Source organism: Poeciliopsis prolifica, unplaced genomic scaffold, assembly GCF_027474105.1.
Source record: "Poeciliopsis prolifica strain line A6 unplaced genomic scaffold, Auburn_PproV2 SCAFFOLD018, whole genome shotgun sequence".
Lineage (NCBI taxonomy): Eukaryota > Metazoa > Chordata > Actinopteri > Cyprinodontiformes > Poeciliidae > Poeciliopsis > Poeciliopsis prolifica.
The window spans coordinates 10,300,105-10,327,012 of NW_026562393.1; the positions used below are offsets into that span (position 1 = coordinate 10,300,105).

Sequence of the window (26,908 nt, forward strand, 5' to 3'; positions counted from 1 at the left end):
CAATGACTACAAGAAAGTAGCTCGTAACACAAACATCTCCTTATCTTCAATCAAAGCAGGAAATAAAAGTAAAAATAACAGGACATTTGGTATAAAACACAGGTCAGAGACTTAAATTTAACTTTCCAACAGCAAATCTCAAGTCTCGGTTTGAAAACGTAGCACATTTTTAGAGTAAAATGCAATAAAAGTAACTTTTTTTAAAGGCTTTTTGCAGATTTACCAGGAATTCCACTATTTAGAGATTTCTACTTAAGTTTAATTGATCTGTCGGTAGCTGTAGACTATTTTCTAAGAATGAGATGAACAGATTTTGCAGCATTAACGATTATCAGTAATTAAACTTGTAGTTGCAATAGCAAAGATCACATGATGACTTTGATAAAAACTGATTAGTCTGTGTAAATGTTTTCAGGGTGTAAAGAATTCCTGGAAAACTGCCATGACACAGTTCCTGTGCAGTCAGTTTCCAGACCACAGGGTGAAAGTCAGCGAGTGCCAAGGCTGCCGATGCACTCATGAACCCAGAGATAACAGTAAGGAGCTTGTCTGGCTGGATGCAGATCCAAAGGATTAGCTTCTGCAGCATGGCGACTGCACAAGTCAGGAAACTTTAGGTTCAGTTTTGGGGCCCTAATGAAATTGAACTAAATCATCCAATATAAATGCATTTTTTCCATAGTTTTGACTTATTTGGAGGTTCTTATCTTCAGACAAGAACTTCATATCTTAACGTCCTAGACAGGTGGTATTGAACTTATATAGAGCTCTTCCAGTCATTTTGACCACTCAAAGTGCTTTGAACTGCAGAGTACTACTGAGAATGGCAGAATTTATTTTAAAAAACAAGTTAAGTTCCTGTAATCTTTGAAAGAGAAATCGGCTCGTAGCATCACAGATCCTAAGCCGAATTTAATGAAAATCGGCTGTTCATCCACATATTCATTCTTTTTCTCAAACCAAACTTGAATGAATAAACAATACTTAGCTTGTTGGTGTCCCAAGTAAAGCCTGGTGGCCCGCCAGGCTTATGATACACCGGGGGAAACCCTGGCATGTTTTCTTCACTTTCTTATTTTTGAAAAGTGGTAGAAAGTCAAAGTTTGCCAATAATTTAATATTCTTGACAACCAAATTGTCCAAAAGAGTCACATATATGTAATGCAAAAATGCTTCAGTTACATTTATTCTATTATAGTTTTTATGGTTTCCACCGGGTGTTTTTGGTTGCAGGACAAGAATAATTCCTCATTCTCAATGCTTCTGCAGTAATAGGGAAAAGATGAATTTGTTTTAAAGTTTTTTGCTCATATTTATGAGGGGTGCCATAAAGTTCAGAGGGTTGTGCATGCTGTGTCACCACTAGTGTGAATGTTTGGTGCAGGCAGAAATTTATTGAGCCTACTTCTCAGAAATTAAGTGTGAGAATGACGTTAGTTAAACACGTTTCCAATGCTCTGAAAAGCAACATGTTGATGAGTTTTAGCAGCTTCTCTGATTTTTTTTTTTTAGAGAATTTAATGACAAAACTTTGGTTCCTCTTTACAGCCGACAGTGGATCTGTTTATGGAAACAGTTCAGAGGAACTTTTTGTGAAATTTAATACTAACTCTGATCATAAGCCTATTTGTATCATTCCTGAATTAGTTACAGTATTTGTGAAGAGCAGCACAAGCAAGCACTCGCTCAGACACGACCAGTGAGATTTCCGTTGTTGAACACAAATCTTGAAACTCATTCCTCACTTGGTTGTTTGCGTCTTGGTGTTTAAACTGTTGATGTGTTTAAACTGTTGATGGAAACTTTGTGCTTTCACAGCCGAGAACAAATACAAAACTGAAAGCTGTCCAGCTGTTCACAACCAACCTTAATTTGTTTAAAAATGCGTGATGAAATGTTGGAGGAATTTATTTCCTATTTTTGTCAGACTGTTGAAAGCACTTGAAGCATCTGCAGCTGAATCCAGCAGTCTGAGTCAGTTTACAGGAAAGCCAACGTGTCAGATTAGGAAACTGTTTCATGGAAACGTGTCACAAACAGCCAAGCCGAGACATGTTTCAGTCGGCATGGTGCCTGAGATGCATCAGGTGCTTGATGGATAGGATGAGCAAAAAACAAAAGTCCCTATTTCCTACCACAAATATAAAAAAATTTGTTCAATATAGCCAAAAATGGATGTCTTTATGTTATTCAGCAGCCTAATTTACCTGTAGTAAAGACGTTTTATAGAAATCCAATGAAACATACATGTTTGAGGAGTGGTCAAAAGATGCTCAATTAGCTATTTTTTGGTATATTAGCTTTGGAAGCATTTTTGCAGCCTAATAAATGTTTATTGGACAATCCCAGAGCTCTGCAAAAAGGTTTACCGTGTTAAGATCACATATCCGACTGAGGAAAGTAGCTTTTGGGGTTTGTTTTCAACAGATTTTTTTTAATATGGTATCCCAAAAATGTCATGTTTGCTGAATTAGACAAACATATTGTCGCAATGTGACTAAACTATAATAAAATAAAATAAAAAACAATTATAATACTGGTTCAATGATGTTTTCTGCACAGCTTGGTGTTTAAATGTTCCTTTAATGCTGTAAACAAAGAAAACTCTTCAACACTGTAATCATGTTAATTATACTAACACAGCGATCAGCTGAAGGAAGCAAACAGGGAGCAGGTGAACTAAAAAAACTTTAACTTCAGAATAAGAGAGGGTTGTAAATGCACAGATTTGAAACTTTATGAATCAGGAACGAAGTGTTGAGGAATGTAATTCAGTCGTCTTAGCTTGAGCTCTCTCTTTTGTTTTCTTTCCTCTCTTTTATCTGTTTTGGTCGTGGGTTTCTCACGCTCTTCTTACTCACTGAGTGCAAAAACTTGTTGCTTTGCATAGTGAGGACCTTAAAGAGACCCAACCAAGAGACCCAGTGGTTGGATGCAACGCGTTGCACTGATTGCTTCATTTTGTGCTGCATATTTTGGTTTTGAACAAAGTAACAGCAGCGTCTCTGTCTCTCTGTCTCCCTGCAGGTTATGAGGGATGGAAGCGGGCTCGGTGGTGCGCGCCCTCTTTGAGTTCCTCCCCAGCGTCTCGGAGGAGCTCCCACTTTTCCCTGGCGATGTCATCGAGGTGCTGGGCGTAGTGGATGAGTTCTGGTTGCTTGGCAACAAAGATGGCGTAACAGGTAAGTTTTCAACAAGTTTTATCAATATGGTTCATTCGCCTTCCTTCTTTCCTTCGTTCCTTCCTTTATTCACTCACTGCTGGCTTTCTTTCTTTCCCTTCTGTATATTCATCCTTTCTTCTTTCCTCTTTCCTTCCATTTATCCTCTCTCCCTTCCTTCTTTTCTTCCTCCCTTCCCTGTTTGCTTGGCTCCTTTCCTCCTCTTTCCCTCTCTTCCTTCTTTCCCTGCTTGCTTTCCTTCTTTCCTCTTTCCTTCCTTTCCTCCTCCCTTCCTCTCTTCCTTTTCTTCCATCCTTCCTTTCTTGTTTGCTTTGTTCTTTTCCTCCTACCTCCCTCTCTTCCTTCCTCGTTTCCTTCCATAGCTTTCATCCAGTCCTCCTTGCTTGCTTGGTTCCTTTCCTCCTCCCTCATTCTCACTGTTTTCTTTCCTTCAGTCTTGCATCCCTCCATCTTTCCTTCCTTTCCTCCATGTGTAAATGTGTCATCATGTTGCTCTTCAGAAACCATTCTTCATGTTTTCTATGTACTGACTGACATCATTCTTCTTCTTCTGTCTGCAGGTCAGTTCCCCAGCACGTTTGTGGAAGAGGTGACGATCCCCGGCACCAAGCCTGGAGACAGACTCTATGTGTGCATCAATGATTTCAGCTCAGCACAGTCCGGCACTCTGCCCTTAAAGAGAGGTACTTCTGCATTTCACTCTGTCATAAAGACGTTTAACTGAATGAAAGAAGCGTTTAGAGATCTGTCTACATCACATCTGATGTACATTAAAGCCTCTTTTTCCTGCAGAATCACTGTTTACATTAACAGCTTGTGTTTTCTCAGTTTAACGCTTCTTGTTGATGTCCCAGAGTTCAGGTAAATTCAGGTAAAAAAGAAAAGCAGAAATCAGCTGATTTCTGCTTTTCTTTTTTTGTCCTGTGATTGAGTCTTTCCCTTTACATTTAGACTTTACTAATTTATCCTTACTTGATTTTTATTTAGTGACCTAGAAAAGATGTGGAGGAAGTTTGGAAATGTTTTTAATTATGTTAATTTACCAAACTTTCCACTAGATGGCGATCAGAGGCCAACTTGTTCATTCTGATCATTCTTTCTGATGATTCTCCTCTCATCATTAGGCCTGTCGCAATAAGTCAATTTATCAATTAATTACACGATAAATTAAAACAAACTCAATAATTTCCATTTGTGTAATTTATTGTTGTTTTTTTCCTTTTCTCTCTAACAAAAATTTTCAATCTTGTGATTTGGTTTTTCAGAAGGGCAGTTTTGTTTACAGAGACATCATTATTTATTTTATTTATGTTTTGTCTATTTATTTTGGATATTTAAAATGTCCTCCAGTTCCACAGTTAAATATTCATTTTAATTTAAAGTTTATTAATGTTTGAGAGAATGTTCCTGGATTATTTTCCCATTACAGCTACAACAATTGATAATGGATTCCAAACAACATTATTGTTTATCGCAATCATAACCAAAATTTGTTATTGTGACAGGCCTAGTCATCAGCTGTTCTGTGATTCTTTTGTGCTCTTTTCTGAAGAATTGCTCTGTTTTACCTTGTAGAGCAGCTCCCAGTGTTGTTTTGTGCTTTTAAATGTTTAGATTTCTAACAAAAAATTAACGGCAGTGTCAAATATATTAAGTTTCATTGTGAGGTGTCTTTTTATTTTGACTATATCAAGATCTAAGCTCCTCTAAAACTGAATTTCTTCTCTTCTCAGTCAACCATTCGTCACATTATCTGCATTAAATCTGAATCCCTATCTCTTGCTCCATCAGAGATTGCCAGAAAGCTTTGTGTTTCAAACGATAACCAGCTAATCTTTAAAGTTGCTTCTGTTGCTATTGTGCCTCTAAACATTGCTAAATCAGTCAGCCTCTCTTTGTTGAGGCTTCACTTGGATAAAATTCAAGTTGCTGGTGTTAGCTTACAAGGCTCTTAGCAGAGTGACTTTAACGCCGTGATAAAGGCTTATAAGCTGACGGGGTCACTCCCGTCGCCAAAGGAATGTCAGTTAGCAGTGCCAACATGACGTTCAAGACAAAACAGACTCGATGTGTCGTTTCATAATGGAGAAATTACCTTCATATTGCTACCAGAACATGGTTTTTATGTGTAAGAAAGTTCACCTCTCTCAGAACCTGGGTTTTTCTTCATTGTAGTTTCATTGTGACCTTTTGTTTGTGTAATTTAGTTAGTTTTAATACATTTTTGCAGTGTGTTTTCCCGTCTTTATTAGGTACTGTTTAGTTTCTCTAGGTTTTTATTAGTTTAAGCTGGTAGTGCACACACTGCAGTTTTCTGGACGATCTTTAAAAAGCTTGACTTATCGATTCCAGTTTTGGCTGATATGTTTTTTTTTTTCCTGTCTGAAATGTTGGTAAATACAATGAACCCTCGGTTATGTTTGGTTAAATTCCAAAAATAACCAGTGAGAGGCAAAATCCTCAAAGTAGTCAGCTTTATTTTTTGCAATTATTATACACGAACAAAACCAAAGATCAAAACCTGTTTTCAGGCCCAAATACTTGTTTTCTTAAAAATAACTAGAGTAGTTTTTAGAAGTACTGTAAATTAATAATTTTATTAATCAAACAGTGAGGTTGGACACATTGTGACAGTTCCTCTGACTGGGCCTCTTTGTGCCGACTCCGATTCACTGTAGCGTCTTTCTGAGAAGACGCCTCCAAATGTTATTTTCCTCCTTCTTTATAGAACGAAGCAAAGATTCATTTATTCCGTATTGACGCCCTACTGCCACGTAGCTTCTACCTTCCTTTACTATGTCCAGAAGCGATAATTAGCATTTTTTTCTGCCTTTTTAGACTTAGACTTAGACTTGCACTTTATTGATCCCTTGGGAAGACTCCCTCGGGAAATTAAAGTTATCAGCAGCTCACAGGCAAAGAAGTGGCACACAGTAAGCATACGCAAAGGAATACAAAAAAATACAAATTAAATACAAGGTACACAGTAAATGTAATAAGAATATAAATACAAAACAAAGAATATAAATACAACACAAAAGGAAATTAAAGCTGCAAGCAGCCTCGAACGGCCCTCGCAGCCAAGCGCCGCTCCGGCCTATTGCCACCGCGGGGTACTAGCAACCGGCGCCTCACGCCAGCCACCACAGAAGCTCTCACGCAGTTTTCAGCTCTTCCGCCCGCATCGCGGAAGCTGTTGCTCAGTTTCCATCAACGCTGGCCACCCGCTAACACAGAAGTTGTTGCGCAGTTTCCGCGCCCGTCCACCAGGCGGTACGCACTGATGCGTTCGGAGGCGCTCCTTGACGATGCAAAAAATGTGGTGCAGATTCATTGGTTTAGCGAGGAAATATAGCTGGCGGATTAATGTAGGACGCGCAGTGGAGTCAAAATATATTTCAATGCTGTTGTTCTCTTTAGAGGTCAACAAAGGTCATACGTATCCAATTTGTCGTCAGTCGGATGATCCACATGTCATTTACAGCCGATCATATGCACATGGCGAAGTACTACTGTTCGTCATTTTTCATCATTTTCAGCTGTGTTTCTAAAGCACTCTATTTCATTGTTGGAGTAATACTTACTCAGAGTGGCGAATTACTGAAATGGTTTGTAAGAAGTAAGAAAACGCTACATTTACTGCATGATTTAATTCAACAAAAAATTATCTGATACATTTCTATCCTTTTAGAAATGTCATGGCAACGCTCTCACAAAGTTTTCACGCCCATCCGCCCGTGGATCTGTTTGTCATTGGTGGAGGAACACTGACACCTACTGGCGAAATACTGATATTGTTCTTCATCCTGTTTATCTGCTGTTTCATTTGTGGAGCAATACTGACCCCAAGTGGCGAATTACTGAAATGGTTTATAAACGGCAAAAATGGGATCAAAATCTGAACTTCAATCTAAAATGGCCGACTTCCTCTGGGGTTTAGACCATGGCTCCAAGAGACTTTTTTGTAAGTCCTGACATGGTACACACGTGTACAAAGTTTCGTAATTGTAGGTTAAAGCATGGCTTGGGGCTGATCTTTTAAAATTTTCTAGGGGGCGCTATAGATAAATTAGGCCACACCCTACAAATATTGTGATGGATTCCTGTCGGGGAGTGGATGAAGATCCATCCTTGTGAGTTTGGAGCAGCTGTGGCCAAAAATGTGGAATTGAGAGCCAAACGTATGGCGATGGCGTTACAGGTCACTTCGCCACGCCGCCACGCCCAGCTGCTCAATCGAAGCTGGTCGGGGTTGGAATCCTCAACACACCAACATGTCTTCTGTGTCTGTGCACAGTTTCATGTTGATGAGGTCAAAGGGGTCAGATAGCGACCGTTCAGAGTAAAACATGACACTTCCTTTTCTCAGGGGGCGTGGCCTAAGTGATGTCATCATTCCACCATAGGGTATTGTAGGACACCCGATGATGATCAATTCCAGAAACTTTGGTGCCTCTGTGAGTTTCTGTGTAGGAGATATAGCAGTTTATTTTTTACGGCGAGTAGGTGAACTTTGACCCCTGCTAACCCCCCTTCAGCATTCTCAAAAACTCACCGTTTAGATAACTTTAGATGGGACATGCCTTATGAGCAGACTGACCGAGTTTGAAGCCGATCAATCGAAATCTCTAGGAGGAGTTCGATCAAATAGGAAGGCTGTAAACGGCAAAAATGGGGTCAAAATCTGAACTTCAATCCAAAATGGCCGACTTCCTGTGGGGTTTAGACCATGGCTCCAAGAGACTTTCTTTTAAGTCCTGACATGATACAAATGTGTACAAAGTTTCGTAATTGTAGGTCAAAGCATGGCTTGGGGCTGATCATTTAAAATTTTCTAGGGGGCGCTATAGAGAAATTAGGCCACGCCCACCAAATATTGTGATGGATTCCTGTAGGGGAGTTGATGAGGGACCATCCTTGTGAGTTTGGAGCAGCTGGGCCTGAAAATGTGGAATTGAGAGCCAAACGTATGGCGATGGCGTTACAGGTCACTTCGCCACGCCCCCATGCCCACCTGCTCTATCGAAGCTGGTCGGGGTTGGAATCCTCAACACACCAACATGTTCTCTGTGTCTGGGCACAGTTTCATGTTGATGAGGTCAAAGGGGTCAGATAGCGACCGTTCTCAGTAAAACATGACACTTCCTGTTCTCAGGGGGCGTGGTCTAAGTGATGTCATCATTCGACCATAGGGTATTGTAGGGCAGCCAATGATGATTAATCACAGTAACTCTGGTTCCTCTGTGAGTTTCTGTGTAGGAGATATAGCAGTTTATGTTTTTATGGCGAGTAGGTGAACTTTGACCCCTGCTAATCCCCCTTCAGCATACTCAAAAACTCACAGTTTTGATAACTTTAGATGGGACATGCCTTATGAACAGACTGACCGAGTTTGAAGCCGATCAATCGAAATCTCTAGGAGGAGTTCGATCAAATACGGAGGCTGTAAACGGCAAAAATGGCCTCAAAATTGGACCTTCAATCCAAAATGGCCGACTTCCTGTGATACTTGCACTATGACATTAATTGTAAATTTTGAGCGTCCTGGGGAGCTCTACAAGTGTACCAAATTTCATGTCTCTAGGATAAAGTAAGTGAATAGCAAAGGGTCCTTTGAAAATTTCTAGGTGGCGCTATTGAGCCATTTCTTGTGGGATTTTTGTGATGACCTTAAAAATCAAAATTTTTAAACAGGCTTAAGGCCTCCGCCAAGTTTGGTGAGTTTTCCAATATGATAAGGCCCCCAAAAAGCCCCCCAAAGAGGTGGGAAGAAAAATAATAATAATAATAATAATAATAATAAACAGTACAGATACAATAGGCCTTCGCAGCGCTTAGCTGCTCGGGCCTAAATATAGGAATTTGGTGGATAGATTGACCAGTGATATGGTATTGCACTGTATGGTTAGGCCTGATAAATATGGAGTTCACATTTGTAGAAAACTACTCCTTCTTCCCTCTGTCCTGTGTCACCTCCCACCCCCCAGTGAGGAGTTGTACAGCCTGAAGGCGTGGGGGACAAAGGAGTTGAAACATAAACTTTCCTTGGGAAGCAGCAGTCTGTCACTGAACCGGCGTGTAGAGGGTGGCTGCTATCGTCCATGATGTCCAGCAGTTTATTCAATGTCCTGGCCTCTGCCACCGTCACCAGAGAGTCCAGCTTCATGCCGACCACAGTTTGTCCAGTTTGGACGTGTCCTTCTTGGATGTGCTGCCTCCCCAGCACACCACGGTGTAGAGGAGGACACTGGCGATCACAGACTGGTAGAACATCCAGAGCAGTTTGCTGCAGATGTTAAAGGGCCGCAGTCTCCTCAGGAAGTACATCCTGCTCTGCACCTTCCCGTACAGGTGGCTGGTGTGTTTTGACCAATCCAGTTTACTGTCCAGCCACAGCCTGAGGTACTTGTAGGAGTCCATGGCCTCAACCTCAGTTCCCTCTAGTACAACTGGTCTCGGCTTTGGTCTGGACCTCCCAAAGTCTATAAGCAGCTCCTTCATCTTAGCGGTGTTGAGTTCCAGGTGTTTTGTGTGGCACCAGAGAGCAAAGTCCACTGGCACGTCCACTGATGCTCTTGTCGGTGCAGAACGTTTTATCAACATTGTGAATTTTGTCATGGAGATTAGATCAGAGGATGACATTGGCTTCACATGTAAACGCTGGCCGATCACTGATCTCTCAAAATTAAGGACTAGTCGATAAATTTTTATACTTTAAATTTTTATACTAGTTGGCAAATTTTTAGGTGCAGAATTGAAAATGGTCAAAGTATTAAATTGGGATTATGTATACATTGATGGGGTGATGAATCCTCTACAGACGATTCCATTTTCAAAATATTTATTAAAATGTTGAACAACTGACTGGTGTTTTTTCGCAACTTTTGCGGATTAGCGTAAGCGCCGCCAGGAGGATTATGGCGACAGCTGACGTAAGCTGCGTGTGTGGGGAAACAAAGAATTTAACATCAGTTCAGAAGGCTAAGAAAAAGATTGCTAAAAACAAAAATGAAGGACATTATATCTATAATTTTAGTTTGCTGTAGTTTTATAAACACTCAATGTTGTTCCTGTGAGTTATAGTTTTCCCCCATTAATTACCATTTTTATTTATTTCAGTTAGAAAAAATTTAATTTTCAGTTCAGTTTTTGTTATTTGGTTAACCTTCGGTAGAACCTGGCTAGTGGTCATCCATCTTTGTTGCTTTTATATAAATTGCATTGTTAAATTCTTGTTTGTAAGTAAACATATAGAGTCACTAATAATAAATCATGCATGTTTTGAAAAGTAATTGACGAACGAACACTTGCCGTATCAGAAGATCCACAGGAAACGGTCGTTATTGTCCGTCCAGTTGTATTTCCTGTAGTTCCACTGGCTGTGCTCCAGTTTCGAATCCGGAAACAATGGGAGGTGGAGCCGCCGTTCTTTGGAATGTGACCCCTGTGACTTCTTGCTGACCAAACAACATTCTTATGATCTTTCAGTCCCATTACATCCCATTAAAAGTTATTAAAATTCCTTGCAAAAGATAATTCCTTTCATATCTTGTTATAAGCCTCTGGAGAAATGTCAGTTTGGTTAAAATAAAGTAAAACAAAGTGACTAATCAATAAGAAAGGACTTTTTTTTTTTGTTTTGTGTCAGCTTTGAAGGTGTTTCCATCTGTATCAGGAGCATGTTTCATACAATAAAATGTAAAGAAAGAAAAAGTCAAAGATTCTATATTAGCTTTTCTGTTAACCAACAGTATCATGAAGACCAATGAACACAGCAGAGAAAGTTATGGAGAAGTTTAAAGCAGAGTTAGGTGATAAAATATTTAAAAAAAAGTCTCACACAGCTCTGGATAATCCATCATCTGAAAATAAAAAAGAAACTACTGCACAACTGCATGCTTCCTAAATATGGGTATGACAAGAGAGTGTTGGTCAGAGAAGAAACAAAGAGGTTTACAGTAACTAGTAAGGTGAATGAATCTGTCAACAGGAAAACTATGACTCATAATTGAAAGCCGTAGTTGAAAAGGAGCCATTTGCAGGTTTTCCATAACCCATGCATACAGAAGGGCTTTGGTCAGGTGAGGAAGCAGAATCAGGATGCAGATAAAGGAAACAAGGAAGCTTTTTGGAGGTGATGGAAAATAGATGGAGATAAACACAGAATAATTTTAGAAGATTTAGAGGCTGGAAATGACAAGACTGCATTGGAATGGCTTCCCGAAAATAAAGTCAAAGTCAGGTCTTAGGATGGTTGAAAATTGATGTGCATAAATGTCATTCATTCAGTCTGGCTGAGCTATTTCACAAAAAATTCAATGTCTATAGACTATTCCACTGTGTACTGCTCTTTTATTCATTGTTTTATTCAAAGCTCAGTGTTTTTAAATCAGGCACCTTGTTAAGCAGCTTAGGGTTGTTGTTTTTTTTAGGAATATTTGATCAGTTATTCTTCTGTTACATTAATGTTTGTCTTCGTTGTTGAAGGATAATGATTGCTAATCATCGCTTTGAGATGTAAATATTTCTGCAGTAATTTTAGCTAATGTTACTTTGCAACTTGTTTGTTTATGTTTCAAATTTTTGCTCATAATTTAAGCAAAGTTTGAATTTGTAACAATGTCTGTGTTATTAATGGGTGAGCTTTCCTACTGTTATTTTTCAGTTGACGCCAAGTTTCGTTCAGCAGGGTTGCCTTGGGAACACTGTTTGTTGACGCTGATAGGCCAGCCTTCCAATTGTCATTTTTCAGTTGAATTTAAGTTTAATCTTGAATTACTTTAGAGATCTGGAGGCTGGTTGTTTATTTCAGCTACCAGACAGAATCAAACAGAAATCGGAGAAATAGACAGAGATCAGGCAGTCCATATTAATTTGCAGCCGTAAAGCAGACTGTTGAGACAGATTACACTCCAAAGGACAAACTGTAAAGACTTTGGACCGTGCTCCAGTATTAAAGTCCAGGTAACTATCCTCTTGTGTTTGTCCTGACTCTAATCGGAGGTGTGGATGAGTTGTTCCAGTAAATCCTCCCAAATCAACATAAAGCTTAACTCTCTGCAATGTCCACCTTGCATGTTTTGGGTGTTTCCCTTCTACCAAACACTTGACTTGAATAAGTGGGTGATTTACTCACTTAATGGCATACAGAGGAGGTCATACAATGTTTTGAATAAGGTATTATGGAACAGAGACATCTAAAAAATATGCAGGGCAGTGGTCCCTGAGGACCATAATTGAGAAACACGGCTCTAGACTGACAAATGCTCGTCACACTGCTTAGATTTTATTTGGAAATAAACTTTGAAAACTGAAATCTCCAAAACATACAGAAGGCTTTAATGGTCAATTCAGGTTTTTAGTAAAGGCCACATTTTTTGCGTGGTGTTCAAATTTCCAAGTTTATGTGACTTGTATGTGCAGAATAGTGACATTTGTAGAGTATCAGGTCAGATAAATGCGACTTTATTGTACAGATTCAGGCCACAAAGATCAGATACGTATCGGATATCCTAGTAGCCAGGGTTGCATTGGTAAAAGTTTGATTTGTGTTGTTCAGACTGTCTTTAAAAGATCAGGTGCAGATTTAATGGACAAATAAATTGCATTTGGGTCACTTAAGGCCGAGCCAGAGTTTGTTGTTGTCACTAAAGTGTGAAACACATAATGGTATACAAAAAGATTTTGGAAGGCACTTCATTAAAGGAGAGGTTTCTTGGTTTATTGATTAATTCATTTGCATTGATATTAATTGAATTCCCTCTACTGTGTGTTTCTGTAGGTGATGTTGTAGTGGGAGAGACCGGAGGGTCCCTGAACCTCGGGGATTCCTGGCAACGAGGCAGTAATGCTTGGGGTCTCCGTGGTCTCTTCCCTGTGTCATGTGTCAAGGAGCTGAACCTCTCTGGTCGATCGAGGCAGCTGTCTGAGCGCTCAGCTCAGGCGCAGGCTCTAGAGCTCCCACCCTACGCACTCGGCCAGGCCAGGGCTCTTATGAGCCTCCATGCACAGCTCAACGAGGAGCTGGACTTCCGCGAAGGTGACTTGATTATCATCACAGGACTTCCTGAGCCTGGCTGGTTTCAGGGGGAGTTGGAGGGCAAAAGGGGCATATTCCCAGAGGGCTTTGTTGAACTGCTGGGTCCTCTACGGTCTCCTCAAGTCCCAGATGATGGCCAGTATTTAAATGAAGACAGTCAGGAGTTAATCTACAAGAATGCTTATGATGCTGGAGAAGGGACTGAAGAGGAAGTTATGGAAGAAGGGGAAGTTTTTCTAGATCAAGAAGAAGAACAACTACAGGAAGCTATCATAGAGGAAGAGCATGAGGAGGAAGAGCATGAGGAGGGTCTCTGTGGAGTTGCACTGTATGAGTTTCGGGCCATAGAGCCAGGCGAGTTGGATTTCAACGTGGGAGATCGCATTCGTATTGTGAGCACTTTGGAAGACGGTTGGCTGGAGGGGGAACTGCGAGGGCAGCGGGGAATCTTTCCTCATCGTTTCATCAAAATGGAAGGAAATGAGCAGAAAACTGCAGAGGAAAAACGTGCTGAAGAAGAGAAAGACGGTGATGAAAAGTCCAACCACACAAGTCCCAATGGGTCTGAAAATGTGCCTGAATCAAGGGTGTATGCGGACCATACAGTCTGGGACTTGGACTACTTTGAGAATACCCAAGAACAAAACTTAATGCATAAATATAGCAGAGCTACAGCTCAAGCTAGAACCACAGAGCAGAATGAAATGAAAAGAAGACCGGAGTCGCAGCCGCACAGACCTGCCCCTCCACCTAACAGGCCACCTGAGAGACCCAGATCTACTCCTCCAGCGAGGCCTCGACTACCTCCTCGGCCAAGCCTACCTCCACATCACTCTGGGCTTCAGGTTAGCCCAAAGTCCAATGGAAACCAACCCAACCCAATAAAAAACCATCGACCATTACAACCTAAACGAACTCAGAGCCTTAATAACTGTGCGCCTGGTTGGTCAAAAGACAAGACGTGTCTCCCAAGACCACCAGCAGAAATTTCCACCACAAATAACAGAAACCCCATTCTTTCCCACACATTAAATACCGTCACAGAAGGAAATAAACAGCAAAGACTAACTCGCCATGCCAGTATGAGTGATGCTGACATGACGCATAGTGCTGTTGCACAGTCTCATTACCAAAATAAAACACAAGGCCATAATGGGACACTCCCAACGTCCATCACCTTGGAAGCCCTGGCAGCATCAGCCAGTGACCTAGAAGCCAAGCTGACTCAGCAGCTTTTTGAGTTTGAGAAAAGCTTAACCTCTTCTTACAGTGACACCAATGTGACCTCTGCTGCTTTTAGTGACCCTCCGCCCTCGACTGACCTGAACCAGCACTCCCAAGTTTCCCGGCACTTTTCCATCCTGGGCTACACCAACGAAAACGACATAATCCGAGGTTCCTCACACCCCCCCGTCTCCAACCTTTCGCATTCCAACAACTCCTCGTTGGAGAGACGCAGAACCCTTCGCCCACCGCCTCCTCGCCCTCGAGCCCAGCGCCCGCCACCCCCCACTGTGTACAGACCAACTCGTCCTGCGCCGCGCCCCCCTGCTCGCTCATCAAGACAAAACGCCTCTTATCCAGCCGGCACAGAAAGAACAAACAGCCCCAGCTTCTACAACCTTGAAAAAATCACCACCAACGATGCAGTCGAGATTCACACTGAGGTAGGCGACCCCACGGCCACCCATGAACACGAAACCCTGCAGGAATCAAACCCAGACCCGAACAGGGAGATGGAGGCAGAAACTGAGAGACAGAGGGAGGAGGAGGAACAGTACCAAGTGCTGCTGAGGCTCCAGGAAGTGGAGCAGGAGATGGAGGAATATGCCCGGACTGCGGAGGAGCTTAGAGCGATGTTGGAGGAGGAGGAAGAGGAGACGGCACACATGCAGACCTTAGAGAATCTGGAGTTCTGCAACTACACACTGGAGACCCTGGCTTTGGAGCAGCAGCATCTACAAGGTAAGACCGAATGTTGGTTCACAAATCACAGAAACACCAGGACCTATTTACTCACCTAAAATAAATCACACATACTTCTGTTACAGTAAACTATTGGTTAGCGATATACCATCCAGCCATGAGAACTAGCAAATAGAACAGTAACCTCAGGGTTGCCAGATCTGTTCCCAGCACAAAACAACAGAAAATCTCCCAACTCCTAAAAACCCAGCCCAAATCTGAACTGCTTTGTAGATCATAGCGCCAGATATACGTTCATGACATTTTTGGTTGTACTTTATTATATTGTGGCCAGAACCAAATCCCATTGGGACTGCAAAGGATTTGACTCTGATAACAATGAGACTTGAGATTTTCGTGGCGATGTGCAATTTTAAATTGTTTCCATGGGATTTTTGTTTTACAGAACTACGACATATATGTGACCTGAGTGAAGTTGCCATCTCTTTGAACCTTCTTCAAATCAGACAAAATTGGTGTCAAATATTTGTCCTGCATTTGTGCTGCAAAATGTTTTGTTTGTGCTGCTTTGGCTTTGAAGATAAATAATGAAAGTTTAAAGGACAAAAGGCCATCCAGCCCCCCAGTAGCCCCACTTTTACAAAATCAAATTGAGTTTAAACATTGATTAATATCTTCTAAACCAAAGCAACACAAACCAAAATTTGTTGCTGCACAAACTAACACAAACGTAGTCGAGTTGATCGACACCAATTTTGTTTGTTTTGAAAAAGGTGGGACGCTTATTGACCTTTCATGACCTCTTGAAACATTTCTTAATATCTTTAAAATGATAGTTGAAATTTTTGCTGCACAAACCCAGCACAAACATTTGACATCAATTTAGTTTGACTTAAGGGGGAAACTTCACTCAGGTCTACATAGAGACACTTGATTCACCAAAGACTGATCACTGATCATGTCATGACCAACAGATTCTACTGATTTCAAACTAAATTAGCTGACAAGTGACAGAATTTTATTCTATTCTTCATTTTATTCTTCTCTGCTACACAATGAGAACGACTTAGAAAGAATTTTCCTCTTAACATTTCCGAATAATGTGAGCAGCCATCCAAAATTTAACAACCCACCCAAAGCAGTTTTTTTTTCTCTTGCAAAACGTGTCCAAAATCACCCACTACATGTACTCAAATGTGGACGTATCCCTGTGGTTTTAATTTGACAGAACGGGATAACTACATTGGTCATTTAAGCAGCAGCAGAAGAAATGTTTGGCTGACAATAAAATTTGATTTTCTCCATGGTATTCCTCACTGCCTGCAGGAGACTTCACGGATACTGAAGTAAAAACCTAATATAGAAAGAATCTGAAAATGAGATTCTGGTGCTTACCAGGTTTCCTCTTTGAGCCGTTTTCCCTAATCTCTCTGATACAAACACAGTCACAAAAATGCTATTTGTTTCCAAAAAATACCCCCAAGACCCATCTGTTGTTTACAGAACAGTTACTAAGGGGAAGGAAAAATAAACCTGTGTCTCACAGGGACCAAATGCAGGTTTTAGGAGTCTATAAGTTTGTTTTATGGAATAATTTGAATAACTTTCACAACAGAATGGTACTAAAATCAACAGCAGTTTTTTAAAATCAAGTTTTCTTGTCAAATTAGATCTTTTAAACATAATTTTCCAGAAATATCAACAAATTTTAATGTCTTACATTTCTTCTAAAACCTAAAAATAGAAATAAAATGGTGTTGCTCTTAAAACGACAACAGATTTCCCATGGTGCTAGATATTTAGCAAAAAAGGTAAATTGTAATTTTTGAAAAGGCAATGCAACATTTCCATCTCTAAAATAGTTTTATTTGACTGGACAGAGGGACAAAATGCTTCTTTGGACAGAAAAGGTTACAGATCTCTGAATTGTTTTGGTTTTTATGCAGAAAATGTAGAATCTCTGCTTCATTTGTGTATTATTTTCATCCCAAAAACAAAGTTTTATTTTATTTGCTGTAGTAGCAAGGAGACAACTTGGATTAGAAAACAGTTTTTCTGTCCTCCCAGGCTTACTCACCAACACTGGAATTAAGAAAAAAAACATTACCTGAAAGGCAGGAACTGGTCATGTTTGCTACAGGTGCCTTTAGCGATCAGTCATTCGCATACCACAGATTCCATTCATTTATCTCTCTACAGAAATCTGTACACCCTTTTTATATACATTAATTCTCCTGCCTTCTTTTATATTTTTGCATCCCTGCTTGATGAGGAAATGTGGTAAAGATTCTTATCAGGATCTGCGATTCGTGAAGCGTTTGAAATGTTAATTGTAAAAGTGAGACATAAAAGCTTACAGTGTGGCAGAGCTAACAGACTTTGCTGTATTTTACTTTTTGTGATCACAGATGTGTACTCATCAACAATCCTCACTGGATCTTTGTTGGGGAAACTTGTTACACTGCGTCCAAAATACCTCAGCACAAATTCACTTTCTGTGGGAGTGTTTTTCCGTGCCTCAACTGGGTGTGTTTCTTTTATATGTGACGTCTGAGACACAATGGAAGCTTATTGTTATAGAGTCACTTAAACACAGGGCCTGCAGTGAGCTCTGCAGGTCAAAGTCCTCAAACGGACTGAAAAAGATGCAACACTTTGAGTTTGATTGTGTAGTTTAGAATATGACAGCAAAGAGCAGGGAAATATTACATTGATTTTCAACATTTCAAACTATATTTGAATGAAATCGACACATCTGCCAAACAAAAATAGTTGTGTTATTGGCTATATTTTGTTTTGTAGGTCAAGTTGTCAGGAGTTTTCATTTGAATCGTTTACAACCATAAATTTGAGGCCGGAGGAGTGGCAATCAAAGTTTTGCTGCCGCCTAACGATGCATCCAACTGACAAGATCAGAAAATAATACCATGTTGGGTTCACAAGATTGAGATATTAGATAATTAGCCAATTTTCTGCCAAACAATTAATCTTTTTGTTTCAATAAATAAAGATTTAATAGGTTTCAAACTGTTTTAAGGAATCTCTAATTGGTGGTAAATAATTCAGTGTAGGTTTGTCTCGTCTATTTGAGGCTTAATTCTACAGTTTTTGTTTTGACAAAGAAAATAAATGTTTGAATAATTTTAAACTGTGTCTTAAAATAATCTATCTAGCTAAAAATCACATTATACTTACAAACTGTTCATATCTGGTCAAAGCTGCCATTTTTTTCCCCCTACTAAGTACATGTAACCCTTCTGTAAGAGGGTGATGTCTAGAGTTGAATGTTTATAAATTGATCAAATCAATTGACCAGTTGCTTCATGACAGTGATGGCTACTTCACTGAGTGAGAAGGAGAACAGGCACAAGGGGAGGTACCGACATCCTCTAAGCTGTTTTGACTTCTTTCTAAGTGTGAATAGCGCACAGCGGTCAAAAGAAAAGTGGAATGAGTGGTTGGTTACTCAAAAAGTCAACTTTCTAGTTTGTGAAATAGCAGAGTGTGATATTTCATCAAGTCCATGGAGATGAATAATTTGCGTCACCATTTCAAAAAGGAACCATAAATTTAATACCCAACTTTGTCATCACAACCGGGAAACAACTCAGAACTACTTCCTAACCTTATATTTCAAAATATAAGTTTAGATTAGATAACACTTTGTAACAAAGACTGTGCTGAAAACTCAAGTTTCGGCTTTCCAAAACAAAATTTATCTGATTTGTATTTATGCTGAAGAATAATTAACAAAATTTGAAATACTTTTTCTGGTTTTTCTAGAGACAATGCAGCACCTTGTGAAAACTTTGGGGTTTTCACAAGGCTGTTGACTTTTCCACATCGAGCTGAGACCGAATTTGAAAGCTCAAAAGGATAAAGCAATCAATCTTTGCTGCTCTCTTATGTTCACACAAAACGCGTTATGTGCGTCCAAAGTGTGTCAAACGATTATAATTGCCTTCACCTTGTACCTCATGTTAAAGCACAAATACATTTGGAAAAAGATGTTCAGACGCTTCGAGTGAATGCAGACGCTTGACATTTTGTTGTACATCTACGCTTTACGCGTCAGGCGCATCTGGTATACATTCAAAGTCTATGCGGAGGCACATCGAGGGCGCGTCACACATGTCAAAGTCACTCTAGCTGTTGTTTTCTACTCCTGAAGCGTCAAATGCTCCAAACCGTTCAAATCACGCCGCTGTAGGTGCTCAAAATGCGCCGCATCAAATCAAATCAAATTTTATTTGTACAGCACATTTCAACAGACCTCAACTCGCCTCCACATTGACTTTGAATGTAAACCAGACGCACCATTATGGCGTTCCTGTTGTCTACTGAAGTCTTTAAGTAGCAACCTGAGTGAATGACTGACATACCTCCATGGAAATGGTTTCCTTTTAAACATTTTTTACGTCTGTCACTGATACTAGAAACAACCAACTTCAAGTCTTTTTTTCCTCACTAATGCCATCCAAACCAAAAACCAATAAAACTTTATGAGTGTGACCTGTTAGCCTTTTGGTATAATATGTTTACTCAATGGAAAAGTTAGGATTTTTAATTTTAAATTGGCAGAAAGTTCATCTTTGTAAGTGGATCATCTTTAACATAACCATTCACTTCTTTACCATTTCAGTCGACGTTTCAGTTTACAACGTGCTTTTTGTTTGTTTTTCAGCGTTTCCGCTTTAGCGCAGGTTGCTTTCTTTTTCTCACCTCTGAAATTTTTAACCAGTTACAGTAAGAAATCATCCTCCCAAGCTTACAGCTCTGTTTCATTTTCAGGTTTGTCTCATGAGTTTTCCACTTTTGCAGCTTTTCAACAGTCAGGTGTTTTACCTTATCCACGCCACAGCTTTTTTTTTTTTCTTGGTTTGTTTTTTCCAACAGATGAGTGTTGAGCAGCTTCTGAAAAACCTCAGGTGTATAAGCAAACACAGCCACATGAAAGGAGTGTTGTGTTTGACATTCCTACGGCTGAAAGGTGAACACAAGCACAGAGTTTCGGTCTCGTTGTGCTGCTGAAAGCTGAGATGCTGAACACTGATAATTAGGCAGGTTTATTTAAAAAGAGAACAATGTTCTTTCCAGTTGTCTGGGTCTAGTTTTGCACTTTCTGCCAAAACAAATGTTAATGTATTTTATGGGATAGTATTGCATAATCTGTTTTTTGTTACAAACAAAAATCATTTGCAAGATGCCTTATTAACCAATAATTTCACTGCAGGGCTGCGGTGTCAAACTCATTTTACTTTTGGGCCAAATGAAAATAATGAATGTTCTTAGAGGAATAGCCATGCAAGAATTTTTTCATAAAACCCATTAACAAAATGTTAAGATATTAATAAATAGCTGTCTTTGCATTTCATAAGTAGTTCTTGAAATTAAACATCTTTTCCCTTTGTTCAGCCCCTGTATTACTATTTTTTGCAATAAGATCACATATTTTGTGGAGCTAGCTAAATAAGAAATATTTCAAAGGAATTTTGCAATATTTACGTTTATGTATGACGTTAATGGTCACATCGACCACAGATGAACCAAGAATTTGACTTCAAATAAGGTTGAGACTGCGGTGCTGCAAAAGTTCAAAATACTGCCACCTACAGGAGGGAGTTAGTGGTCAGTTGAACCCAATGTTTTTTATCTTTTTTACCTTTTATTTGGAAAATTTGCAGTTTTGTATTAGTGAGAAAAATGTGGGACTTTGTTGATTTACGTAAATTTCCACAATCTCAGGAAATTGGGTGGACTCGTTGATATTATTTGACACCTGGAGTTTTGAGGGCCACACAAAAAGCTGTGGTGGGCCAGAATTGCTTTTCTTTCTCGGGGATTGAACAAAAATTAAGATATCAGTTGCGAGACATGCACATTTTCTTCTTCTTTCTTTCCTTTCTGTGATTTGTGCTCTCATCACTCTGACCTTTAGCATTTTGGGCGGTGTCATTTGTATCTGGTGTAAGCATTTGCTGAGACTCAAGCTAATTATTACCTAAGAAGTTCAAAACACTTCGTATCTATTAGCCAACCATTATTGCACTCCAAACAGGCCTTTGCAATATGAATATTGCACACACAGATACTGCGATGACGATATATTTGCGACATATTGTTGAAGAAGATGAAGGCATTTTCATACTTTTAAAGGATACTGTATTTGTGGTCATTTTAAAATGTTATATGTGCATGCATCTTCACTTATGCAAAAATTTTTTGCTTTAGATTTTGTAAATTGATTTATTAGTATTTCTAAGTGGTATTGCATATATATTTGATGATAGATAAAACCTTAAAGACAAATTTTTGTTTAAAATCAACCTAATTATATTTAAAGCTGTTTGATTTTATTACTAATTGACACTTAATGCATATGTTTATTAGGGTTGGTGTGAATTTATCTATTTGTGTCTTTTAAACGTGTTCTTTCTATTCCTTCAGCCAGAGTTAAAGTGGAGGGAGGGGGGCAGGTTGTATTATACGCTACCCTTGTGAATAAGATCGAATTTTTCTCACACTAAAAGATTGTGTCTCTCTGAAAGTAGGGACAGTCTCCAACAATAGTTCATTGTACATGCCAGCAGCTACTTTTTCATCAGGCTGTGTGCTCTCAAAAACCTCCTCTCTGCACTAATTGCCTCTCCCTGATTATATTACACGCTCTTTAAATTGTTGTTTTGGTAGTTTTCTACTTCCCTCTGTCCAGTCAGAGTTAGATTACAGTCCCAAATATGTATTTCAAGAAAAATCATATGGATACATTTGTCGGTAAATGATTTTCTTGCTCTGATTTGTAGGGCAAAGTCGAACTGCAGAGATTAAGTCAAAGGTAAGGGCTGGATAACTGAGCTGCTAAGGATAACAGAAACAGAAAAGTAAAGAAAATATGCATAATTGTTCATGCTACTAACTGTTTTGTCCCTATAATCTATTAAAGAAACACTCCAGACACAAACTTCTCTTGGAAACAAGTTAGTAGAAACAGTGGGAGGGGCTGGTGGGCTAATCCTCGTCCCATGTGACTGCTCCGAATCATTAACCCAGAAGGCCCCTCCTTCAGTAACCCTACACTCGCTCCCTCCTTCCTTGATTCGCTGAGGTAGATGTGGGAGGGCAGGTTTCAATTGCACCGAGGGCTGGGAGGTGCTTGGGCCAGGCAGTCCTGCGGAGGCGAGTGAAGAGAAGACACGGGAAAACAAGTGGGAGAGTTAGAAACAATATGCTCAGCAGGTGGAGTCTCCCACGGCACCTTGTTATGGAATGCAGGATTCTGGAGAGAGAAAACAAGCCGCACTGAAGAGGTGCTCATCAGCCCTGGCTTGGCTGACTTTTGAATAAGCAGAGCCATGAAGAGCCCAGCTGTTTATGGGAACCCGGTCATGTTTGGCCCAGGGGATTGGAACCAAGCAGCTGGCGTCCCGTTGAGGAGAGGGAAGAGTGTGGAGGAGCTGGGGGACGCCGGCTGGGCCAGAGAAAAGGAGCGGATGGCCCATTTGCAACACATGCAGCAGCTACATCAGATGCAGCTTCAGCAGCAACAGGTTGCTTATCCTGGATATGGAGTCCTTCCTCCTGGGCCACCACAGGGACCAGTTTTAATTGCAAGCCCGGTTCCACCTGGACATATGCCAGTACCTGGTGGGATGATGGTTCCAGTTGGTGTGCCTCCACTGCCTCCAGGACATGTTCAAGCTCCATGGCCGGCCCAAGTTGGACAAGCCAATGTCTTCCACCAGCAGGGGCCTCTGGGCCACGATGTTTACTACCACCCTCGGTCAGAAGATGGTCACCTGGACTTGAGGATTTCTGAATGGAAGGGAAATCATTGTTTTTACCAAGGCCCAGAGGAGGAGTACAACCTCCAGAACAACTTTCCTCAAGAAAGGGACAGTAATGACATGAGGACTCATGAAGGTTATGGACAAATGGAGGACAGGGGTGGAAGGGATGATTGGGATAGAGAAGATGAATATTACTCTGATCGGTACGACCACAGCAGGCAGAGGGACTCTGAAGAGTACAATTACAGGGACAGAAACAGGGATAGGGATCATTATAACAGGAAATACAAAGACCAGTATGAGAAAAGGGGAGACAAGTATTATGACACAAGGAAACACCATAGAGAAGATGATAGGTACAACAATCAATATGAAGACTACTATGATCGTAAAGACAAATACGCCCACAAAGACAATCAGAGGGACAGAGATTATTATGAAGACCGGCATCGGGATCATTATGACTCCAAGGACAGATATCGCTCCAGAGAAAAAGATCATTACCGGCACAGAGAGGAGGACCGTTACTACGAAGAACAAAAATCTAGGAATGGTCGCTCTGACCGCTATGCAGAGGATCAATACGATAGACGGGATCATGACTATAAACACCGGGAAGAATACGACCAGAGAGGAGAGGAAATGCAAAGAAGTAAACGAAGGGCCCAGTATGACTCTGAAGTTGAGGAGCGCTGGGAATACAGGGAGCGGGATCGCAACTACAGATCCAGGGATTCAGGAGATGACAGGAGAGATGAACGTTACAGCAAACGAAGGGAATACGAAACAAGAGAGGATAATGACCACTACGACCAGAAGTATGAGGACCGGTATGAATCCAGAGAAGAGGAGCATCCTCACCATCGGGCCAGAGACAGATTTAGAAATCTGCGTTCAGTATCTGTGGAGCCTGATTATGAGGAATATCCTGTTAAAGATCGCTGGACACACTGCGAAAAATGGGTTGAGCAGCAAAATGAGAAGCTTGCACGTGGAGAAATACAATCTTTTGAAGATCCCATCATGTACTGTCACAACAACGAGCAGGAAAGGGGGTACGAATCGAGCGCTGGCAACAACGGCTCAAAAAAGAGTCAGAAGCCTGTATATGTGGGCTCACTGGATAGGAACAGCTTCTACAGGAAGACGGCCCCAAGCTCCCTGCGAAAGTCACCGTTCGCCACCACCAGGAGACAAAAGCAAGGTAAACACAAGGATGTTGTCATGTGAGAAGGTGATCCACGTCCTTTATTTGCTCAACATGTTGGGCACTTAAGCAGATGAGGTCATTTGTGCAACTTAAGTCTAATGCCTTTATGAAGCATATAAAGTGAACCTTAAGATGAAAATTTAGAAGGGATATTCTGAGACAGAAGTCGAATGAAGATTCCCAACAAAGAAGAACAGAAGAGGCGAGGTTTGACAGTCCTTGCAGTCACTCTCTTGTCATTGGTGACCTCCAGATGTGCTCCTCTAATCAATGCCGGGGGGCTTCAGAGTGCTGACTGGCCACACTCCCATAGAGGCTCTCAGAAAAGGTGTGTGTGTGTGTGTGAGAGAGAGAGCGAGAGAGAGAGAGAGTATCATCTATCTCAGTAGAAAGTGAGTTGTCAGGTATTTTGCAAGAACCTACAGAACAGGTTTGGTGGGTTCTCAGTTTTTGTTTTCTCTCATTCTCTGCATCTGTGGGTTTCCTCCTTACTGTCGTTCTCAGAATAACTCCGGCTGCGTGCGCTCATAACTAGTATGTTCGGTTATTGCATGACTGAATGGTCACTTTTATTTTATTACCTTCAGTTTCCAGAAAGACTCCCTGACAACTAGCTCTACATAGCAAAGGATTGTGTCCATTTTACACACATGTGTTGCTATATTTGGCTCTTTGAACCTAAAGTTACTGGGAATTGTTTGTCATTAGGCTGTGACTCTGAAGATTGTGACACGTAAAGCTGTCAGCTGTCACAAACGTCTGCTGCCCTCGATACTCCTGTCCCAGACAGTTGGGACTGTGGGCATCCTTTAAGCGTTTTTACTTCAGTTTATTTAAACATTTCATTCTGTTGAAGACTTTTTCTTCTTGCGAAAGCCAAACATCGTATTTGGTGTCTTTCTAGTCCTCAACAGCCATCCTGTACTATTCAAGTTTTAAGTAAATGTATTAAAAATACAAAAAGAAGCACTTTTAAGCTGCTACTTTGTTGGTATTTTAATTCAGCTTTTAGTCTTCAGTTCACACCTGCCACCAATTATGTACAATCTGATACTCCAAGAGCTCAACTGCAACACTGATGGAGCTCCAACAAGGACTTAATATGTCCAAGATGTGAAAATGGTTTCCTTTTTTTCTCTATGTATCTGGGTTATACACCAGGATTGAAAGACATAAGAATTTTTCTTCCAAAGAAAACATCTCGGTTTGTCCAAAGTGTCCTTGTTGAGAGAAGATGCTGTGGTCTGATAAAACCAAACCAGAGGAAAGTGAAATAATCTGCCAATGGAACTAGCACCTTTTCATCAATACTGAGGAATTATTGACTTGAAACACTCCTATGTCTTGCAGAAAAGTTATTCATTAGCTAGTTTTGTCTCTTTGTACTAAGATATGTGCACTAGAAACTGGACCAGAAATACTTGGTATTACTTTGTGTTTTTGGATTTTGGGGTGGAAGCATTTTGTTGTGAATTTTTTAAAGGTGAAAAATATTTTTTCCTCATGAATACAGATGAAGATATAAACATGGTCAAATACAGAACAGTCGGTTTTGATCGAAGATTTTTATTGTTTGTGCTGAAAAGATGAGAATGAAAATGGATTTTATGTTAGTGCATCACAGAAAAACAATGTTTGACATTCAAGTTTGGGATTAAATAATTTTTTTGGTAATGATAAACTACACAAATTGGACTTACTCCAAACAGAATAAGATTGAAATGTTAGAGAACATTTCTCCTTTTCATGGATTTGGGTAAAGAAATCGCAACCAAACCATCGGAGGAAAGCGTTGCAGTGTGGGATTGTTTCATGATGACTTGGACAAAGACAAAGGAGCACTTCCTTAGATCATATTGTTGTGTCTGAGATGAAGCAGGTGGCGCCCCATGACCCCCTCCCCCAGTTACCTAGAAGCCCTCTCAAGCTCCACACACACGCACACACACACACACACGCACGCACGCACGCACGCACGCACGCACGCACACACACACACACACACACACACACACACACACACACACACACACACACACACACACACACACACACACACACACACACACACTTTTTCAGGAGTCTAAGTATTAATCCGTAGCGTCAGCATGTTGAGTGGATGGTGGGGGTCTGTCTGGTGCCTGGCGGTGTCCAGCACTGACCTGACTCCCTCTCGGCAGAACCTGAAACTCTGTGTGTATGCGTGTGTGTGTGTGTGTGCGTGTGTGTGTGTGTGTGCGTGTGTGTGTGTGTGCGCGCGTTTGTGTGCACTAGTTAGGCCTTGGGAGGCTTAATTCGAGAGCTGACGGCATCTTTCAGATCACACAGACGTGTGTGTATGTGTGCGCGCTTGCATGTGCAGTGTCTTGTCATCCGTTAATCTTGTTAAACTGTTGCAGCTCAGTCAGGGGTTTGCTCTTAAATTGTAGAGCAAATAACAGCAGACCATCCTGTTGCAGGACCTAAAGTGACATTGAAGTGATGTCGGAGGTTTTTTATCTTTTACCCTGTATGTTTTCCCTGTCACTCTCTTGTCCTGATCAGTTTAGTCTAATTAATGTTACAAATTTCAATACATGTGCTGCTTTTGTAGGTTTTAAAAAACATATTTACACAGTTGCTTAAAAAATGTGCAAGCCTTTTTCATAAAGGTCAATGCAATATTTTACAATTGCACAAGTGAACTGTTCCTCTCCAAACCTGATGACAGTTAATAATTTTCCTCCTGTTAGTTATGTGGTTCGAACATTATGTCTCCTCCATT

General features: G+C 40.6%; 1 protein-coding gene across 3 annotated transcripts in view; it reads left to right on the forward strand.

Moving 5' to 3' along the window:
• Positions 1–26,908, forward strand: part of dnmbp (dynamin binding protein) — a 59,725-nt gene that overhangs the window by 13,438 nt on the left and 19,379 nt on the right. For 2 of the 3 annotated variants that reach the window (XM_055043212.1, XM_055043213.1), the window contains exons 2-4: positions 3,028–3,182; positions 3,743–3,865; positions 12,964–15,186. In XM_055043212.1, coding sequence (XP_054899187.1) covers positions 3,038–3,182; positions 3,743–3,865; positions 12,964–15,186 — 2,491 coding nt within the window. In that variant the 5' untranslated portion in view covers positions 3,028–3,037. Of the gene's footprint in view, positions 1–3,027; positions 3,183–3,742; positions 3,866–12,963; positions 15,187–22,101; positions 24,139–26,908 lie in introns of those variants that run through there. The other variant, XM_055043214.1, reaches the window with a different exon arrangement.